This window comes from Octodon degus, unplaced genomic scaffold (genome assembly GCF_000260255.1).
Source record: "Octodon degus isolate 3935 unplaced genomic scaffold, OctDeg1.0 scaffold00012, whole genome shotgun sequence".
Classification (NCBI taxonomy): domain Eukaryota; kingdom Metazoa; phylum Chordata; class Mammalia; order Rodentia; family Octodontidae; genus Octodon; species Octodon degus.
Window position 1 is genome coordinate 11,376,740 of NW_004524588.1, and position 7,763 is coordinate 11,384,502.

Genomic DNA, 7,763 nt, shown 5'->3' on the forward strand with positions numbered 1-7,763 from the left:
GCAGGTTAGCAGAAAGCTCTCCACACACTCACCGGACCTGGGCTAGGACTGGGTCTGGGGGTTCCCGGAAGTGGGCAGAAATTCCTACTCGGTGGGAGGGGTGGGGGAGGTACGGCGGAGTGGTTGGGGGTGGCCCGAGGGGGTGGGAGAGGGTCCGGCCCACGCTGCGCCAGGGCTGGGACCAAGACTACGTTTTTCAGATTTCTCTTTCATCCCTATTTTCTTATTATTTTTACTGATAATGTCCAAGCTGTCATCACATAAAACTTCTGATTCTGCTTATGTGATATTCATAATATAAAATATTCAACTTTCTGGAAATATCCTTCAGATAAAATGATAGAAGTTTGAGAATGTAAAAGTTGAAGGAAATGATTATGGTTTGATGCCAAATAGAATAGAGATATCCAAAAATTGATTAAACCCATAAAAGTCTGCATATTTAACTTTTATTTCTTACTCTATTTTAAAACATGTGCTTACAAATTGGTGAAATTCCATGAACCTGCAAATCTTTAATTTCTTCGTTTTAACTTCGATCCTGATGTAAGGCATCTTCTACTGTGAGTCAGTCCAATCAATCCAAGGCTTTGACTTCTTCTTGGTCCCTTTTATCTGACTCTGATAACACTTTCCTGTTGGTGGTAATATAGATCAGCTCATACATACTGTAATTGTGAACACAATGTAGTATTAAAAAGAACTAAAAAATTTCTATAACAAAAATCAGTGTTTTGGATATGCATTAAGTTTTGTAACCAAGTATAAAATTATACATAAGAGAAACAGTCATTATGCTGCAAAATATGATTTCAAGAGCCTTGCAGAACGCCTTCTACCCTGAATATTTTTTTTTTTGGTGGAACCAGGGATTGAATTTAGACCCTTGTGCTTGCCAGGGAAGTGCTTATTCTACTAAGCCATCTCCCTTGCTCCCCTGAATATTTTGTTTGTCCAAGAATTAAATTATTTCACCATTGGTAATTGATTCTTTGGATTATTCATTGTTCCTTCTACTCTGCCTTCTTAAAATGCAAAAATTTCTTGGTAGAGAATATATTGCTATTTGGATGTCACATGAAGGTACTTTCCAGTTCTTTCTAACTGGAGACACTGATCATCCTCAGATGTGTCAGAGAAGGGAAATGGACAGGTGCATGTGTGTGCCGGGAAGTTTGGAGCAGCAAGGAAAAGATGGAGAACTACAAGGGCAAAGTGAAAGTGTTTTACAATTGTGTCTGAAATATTTACAAATGTAAAATGTTTATAAAACAATGTACAATATAAAACATCAATTTCTAAAATACCTAATGTGGAATTACACAATATTCCTGAACTAAAATTTTTTAAACAAATATTTTCTGAATTTCAATATGTAGGCAAGTGTGCTAGGCACTTGGGGTGGCCCCATTTCTCATTGGGTGTAGGAGGATACAATTTAGTTATAGACAAGACAGAAGTATGTCAAATGTTAAATAATTTGAGACAAGAAGAATTAAACAATTATAAAATGTTATGATTAAGAGTAATACATGATTATTTACCAAAAGTATGGTACAGAAGGTGGCTATCGGAAGTTCAGAGGCAAAAGGTGTTACTGTGAAATGGAATGAAATTCAGGTGATGGAGTAGAGGAGAGAATGAATGTATTACAACATGGATTAAATAACTACATATTTAAACTAAGCTATCGGCTTAAACTTTAAAATAATGTTTAACTTAGGTGGGCCAACATGAGGAGTAGCAGGAACATTTTGTAAAAACACTTAAAGAAATCTAAGACACCCAAACATAGTTAAAGCTATTCAAGTAGCAGTTTTCATTCTTTGGGTCAATGTTATGGTTTGTGTCTAGCTGTCCCCCAAAAGTTTCATGCAGTCATGGGGCAGACTTCTAGAGTTTGTGATTAACTCATGATCCACTGGGGTTATGGGTGAGTGCTGCACCCAGCCTGGGGCAGATGCCTGAATGCAACATCAGGGAGATGTACTTGCTGTCTGTTGCCCTTGCTGCTCCTCCTCCATTTTACTCTCTGCTATTCACCTTTCACCACCACCATGCAAGGTTTTCTTCTGCCATGTGCTGCTCTGCCTTGGAGCTAGCCGAGTATGGACTGAAACTTCCAGTAACTGTGAACTAAATAAACTTTTCCTTCTTTTGTTTTGGGTGTTGGGTATGTGGCCCAGCAATGAGAGAAGAGTAACTGAGACAGTCAGGGAAGTAAATTTTTTTGATTGGGCTAGTTTTGTTCCACCCTTAGAAGCCAAGTTAAAATTAGGTGGCTAAAAAACAGAAGATAAACTGCTCAACAGCAAGTAGAGAAAATAGCTAGGTGATTAAAATGATTTCTTATCATTTTTGAGTTTTAAAAATTAGCAAAGATGGGGACTGGGGAGATAGCTCAGTGGCTTAAGTGCCTGCCTGACAAGCACAAAGTCCTGAGTTTGATCCTTGGCACCACAAGAAAAAAAAAAAAAAAGCAATGACATATTCATTTTTCTTTAAGGTGATTACTTTAATAACAGTAAAGGAAGTCAGCTTCTTTATCAGTGAAATCTGAATCAAAATTCTGCTACTTTCCAACTGTTCTTCCCTGAACATAGTATGAAAATAAATGTTAAATTAATGTTGAATTAGCCATTTTATTTTTTTTTAATGTATTTAGTACAGGGTCTCACTATGTAGATGGGACTCGTAGTGATCCTCCTGTTTGCAGCCTCCCAAGCTCTGGGACTACAGGCTTGTTCCAGCATGCCCAGTCTCAATTGCAATCTCAGTGTGCCCTGGGAGCAGGGCCCCACATGGCTTGTGGAGCTGGGGATCCAATCCCCATCCCTGCGCTCTGCCTAAGTAGGCACTTGAGTACACTGAGCTATCTGGCCTGCCTTAGCCATGTGTTGGTTTTTAATCATAATACAAAAATGCAGAGCTTTGTAAAAATCAGATATGTTTTAATAATTAAGTGCTGATAGTTGATTTCTTTTAAACTCTTCCAGACTGTTTCTGGCCCTGTACTAACATTCCAGGAATAAGGATATTAATTCATTACTGAGAGGCTGGATCCATTAGCTACAAGAACTTAGTGATGCTTTGCTGGCAGGATCTGAGCTATCGTCTGCAAAGACCTGCTGATGTTCTAAATAAAGATGGTGGGACCACAGTGGGCAGGAGGGGAAGGCTGAAGGCAAGTGCATACAGTGACCTGGATGGTGAGGGAGGGACAGAGAATGTGGATCTGGCCTTCAGTTTCCGCCAACTTTGGCTTGCATATTTCACAATTATACATCTGGGTGCACAGGATTTAATGTCTGCGAGAAGAGGAGAATTTATTCAAAGTAATCGCCTCCCAACCCTAATATGGTAGGAGGGATTTTCAGGAGATGTGACAGTTGAGGATGAAAAAAGAATTAGTGCTGCTTTAGACTACAAAACAAAACAGCTTCCAGGAGAGTATTTTTGACAGGACTAAACTTACTTTTTGTTGTGTGCTTTATCCTTCAGTTTATAAGGACGAGAAATCAATTCTTTCTAAAAAATCAGAAAGGAAAACTTTTACTTCTTATGGTGATCAAAATTTACTCGCCTGAAAAAAATCTAATCATCACGAAGTTTGTAAAGACTAAATTCTTACTGTTTCTGATCCAAACAGTTGGATCAGAAATGTCTAAGATTAATGAATTTGAATTTCATTAGAAAATGTGTGCTTATATATCTATACATTTACACTGTGATATTCTTATCCAGTTTGTCTATCATCATTTATTGTTTATTTCTATATGATCTGGGAAAAGATTAACCATTGTAAACCAAATACTGATGCTGAAGAAGTCTGTTATTGTCACACAGCATTGTAATATGTAAACAAAAAACTCTGATAACAACATCCCAGGAAATGCCAGGAGAGCTGCAAACTCTGGAGGTATCTTAGGTTTCTCAAGGATTGACCTCTACTTCCTTTCCACGTATACAGAAGGTTCTAGATGAGGCTAGGAGTATACATTTAAGGAGTTGATCTATGAAACCCCAAAATTTTGCCACAGTGTCTCAGATAGATATACCCAAATGCATATCAGTCTTACCGAGATCCTTTCTTCTCTTTGTTTTCTTAAGAGTTGGAGAATCTCATCTCTCTTTTTAGCCTAAAGGCAAAAAAAATGTAAGTGAGTGTTGACTCAATAATAAACTCTATGCCTGTGGAAGGCAGAATTCTTCTATTTTCTTCTGGTGTTGGTAGAACTTTAAAATATTTTTTCCATGATAGATTTATGCATTGTCATTTATAGCACTTTCCTGTTTTTATTCCAGAAGAGACAACTTTAAAAATAATTTTGTTTTGATCCTAGATGGAGTTTTCTCTTCCATAACAACTTTTGTTAAGGCCTTAGCACATGAACTAAGAGTTTTATAGATATAATGTCATTACTAACAACTTAGAAGTTTGACACTACTATGATTTCATTTTATAGGTGAAGTGGAGTAAAGTTAAATAAATGATTAAGTGGCAGACTGGTTTTAATTCCAGTCCCATTAAATCCAAGCTGTTTATGCTAGATTGTTACAACATGTAGGATCAAAGCATACCACTACTTAAGTCCATGGTGAACACGGCTGGCTGCAGTTGCTTGCATATGGGAATAGAACCCTATTCTCAAATCTCTCATTTCTCCAGCTTATCAAATCTCTTATTTCTCTAGCCCTCAGCTAAGTTTTCTAAAGTGTAAAAACTCTTTGTTCTCACAGGAAATTTTATATTCTAATAAAAATGTGTGCTATAGGGCTAGTGATCAGGGGCAGTCAATCGAGCCTGGGGTAACACTGATGAGCACAATTAATTTATTTGATGATGTCACACAGAACTTTGTGAAAAATGGTTAAATGGTAAATAACAGTTGTGCTACATTAGTACTTATAAGCTGAGGCACTTTCTAAGATCATATTTAATGTGAACTAAAATTTTTTATTGTAGGTTAATCATAAAGTAGGCATTACATTCCAAATTTAAGCAGAACTAAGGTTCTGTGGCTTAACAGAGCTTGAGATTATTATGATTTTTATTTTATTGAAGTTCCACAATTTGTTTTAAATTCTGTGCCGATCATTAGGAGTCAGTTTTTTTATAGGGCAAATAGGGAGTTTCAGTTCTTATTTTAGATAGTATCTTAATGTTCAAAAGGTTTCATTTCACTTTTATATCATGAATGTAGTCTCCAGGATATTGAGAAGTATGATTAGTGTAAGTAAAACTATTAATAAAAATCTCATATTTGAGCTTGATTTCAAAAGGACTTCTCATCTTATTGATTTTGATAACAAAATACTTCAACTGTGAGTTTTATTCTATAAATATATAACTGTTCTCTGTGCATACTAAAATTTGCCGTGTAACTTTATAACTACTTTTTAGTAAATTTCTAGCTACTATAGTAATAAGAAATAGAACATGTGGACTTCAAAAGATTTACTATCCAGGTTAAAAGACAGAAAATAATCAGTGAAGAGGTCTTCCCTTCTCTAGTCCTAATCTGATTTTAGAAGGCAGGCCTGATTGCAGGAGTCTATGAGATGGAAGATGATACAGGATTATTTATATGAGGGAGGAATAATGCTGACTTGCAGGGGAAAGATGCAGATCTAAGCACTTTTCCATACCTCTTGGAAACTGTCTGACCCTGGCTCACATCCCAGATCTGACATATATAATTTTCATCTCAAATATAACAGTTTACTAAATGAGAAATATTACATATCACATAACTGAGAGTCAGTACCATTTTTCTTAAATGTAGATTTCAATCAACTATGAATTTATCTGTTATGAAGAAAATTGTGTTTTTGGAGGGTCTATGACATACATTTTCTTGTTTATGTTACATAATTTTAATAGAAAATAATTTCCTGAAGTATATAGTTCTTGTTTTTGAAACATTCATACACATACACACAAATGCATGCAAGGCAACTATGGAAGTGGGTTTTTTTTTTTTTTTTCACCCCTGGGGATTGTGGCTCAGGCTGTCTCATTCTAGGCAAGTGATCCTCCATTGAGTCCAAGTGATTTAAAAAAGCTGTTTGACATTGCTTTAAAGGGTACTTAAAAAAAAAGAACAAGTGAGATTTGAATGTTAATGTTTAGAAAAATATGAGTGTAAAATGAAGATGATATTTTTAAATTTGATAGAGCACACATATGCTAGGGATACTGCTCACTACATGATTACAGTATATGCTGTGGATAAGTTAGTCTGCAATAAAAATCAAAGCTTGTCCTTAGCAAACAAAAGACCACTGAGACATTTCATCAAGCTGGTGAATGGCTGGATGGGACTGACCTCATCTTTCAGATATGTCTTTCCGGTCCTGCTCTTAAGAACTTAGAAAGGAGGGGTGAGGGAGCTCCCCACATAGATGACTGTCAAATTTCCTCTCTGGAATTTCCTCTCCTTCTAGCCCAGATAGTCACAGGTCTATTATATAATTTCACCTGCTTATCTCAAAGGTGCCTCAAACTTGGTAAGTCTAAATTGAATTCATAATCCCTCCTCTCCAAAATCTCAACACTTGGGCTGGGGAGATAGCTCAGTAGAATAAGCACTTGCCTGGCAAGTGCAAGGTCCCGAGTTCAAGCCCCAGTAGTGCAAAAAAACAAAAAAAAATCCACAAAAACAAAAAACTCTTTTGGGCCTGTGAGATGGCTTAGTAGAATAAGAGCTTCCCTGGCAAGCGCAAGGGCCTGAGTTGAACCCCTGGTTCTGAAAAAAAAAAAAAAAAAAGAAATAAAAACAAAGAAAAAATATCTCAACACTTGATCTTCATCTAACATTACTCTTTATTTTAGAGAATGACACTATTTAGCATGTTATGCAAGCCAAAATAGCTATGAGTTACCTTTGATACCTGGCTAGGCTTCACCTTCCATTTCCAATGTATAGCCCGAATCGTAGCTATTTTATTTCCTAAATATCTCTTGAATTTATCTACCTTTTTCTACCTGATTGCCATCATCCTAATCTAAGCTACCATCACCTCCCTGCTGGATTTCAGTGGTCCCTCCAATCTGGTTTCCCTGCCTATGGATACTTTCAGGCAATTTTCCATATGAAAGTTTCTGATCTCTTTCAAGCAAATCTGATATTATCATCCTCCCAATATAAAAATATTTCAGTGGTGTCATACAATGTTCATATCGTGGACTAACTTTATATTGATTTTCCATGTTGGCCATTTAGCTTCTGAGGTACACAATTAATAGCTTTTTTCTTTCATGGTTTTATTTAGGGCTACATAAATTTACCTTTCATAAGAAAAAATTTCCAAGTTTACAGTAAATAGCAATTTTTTTCTAATTACTAAGCTACCATTGCAGTAGTAATAGGTCCTTTCCCATAAAAGTTATTATATAGGGTTTAGGACAACAATAGGATTGTTTGTTTTGATTCCACTTTTTTTTTTTTTTTTTTTCTCCAGTACCAGTAGTCGAACTTGGGACCTTGAACTTGCCAGGCAGGCACTTATGCTGCTGAGCTATCTTTCTGGCAGGATCAATTGCTTATAAATTGATTTTTGAACAATGTTTTTGGCCTGGGTAAAACATAAAAATAACCATAGGTAGTCCCTTGTTTATCTCATAAATCAGTTTTTTGGTTATGGCAGTAAGGCATAAGGCAGACATTTAGCAGTGTGATTTGAGTTTGAGAGAAGATTCTAGGGCCCTTTCCTTTCCTTTCCTTTCCTTTCCTTTCCTTTCCTTTCCTTTCCTTTCCTTT

General features: G+C 36.3%; 2 protein-coding genes across 4 annotated transcripts in view; both read right to left on the reverse strand.

Moving 5' to 3' along the window:
* The window catches only part of Layn (layilin), a 50,652-nt gene that overhangs the window by 40,845 nt on the left and 2,044 nt on the right, over nucleotides 1-7,763 (reverse strand). The gene's annotated exons all lie outside the window — the stretch shown is intronic.
* The window catches only part of CUNH11orf88 (chromosome unknown C11orf88 homolog), a 30,735-nt gene continuing 23,413 nt past the window's right edge, over nucleotides 442-7,763 (reverse strand). The window contains exons 4-6 of the mRNA XM_023709568.1: nucleotides 4,080-4,139; nucleotides 3,476-3,528; nucleotides 442-635 (exon numbers count right to left, since the gene is read on the reverse strand). Of these exons, the coding sequence (XP_023565336.1) occupies nucleotides 578-635; nucleotides 3,476-3,528; nucleotides 4,080-4,139 (171 nt within the window). The 3' untranslated portion in view covers nucleotides 442-577. The remainder of the gene's footprint in view (nucleotides 636-3,475; nucleotides 3,529-4,079; nucleotides 4,140-7,763) is intronic.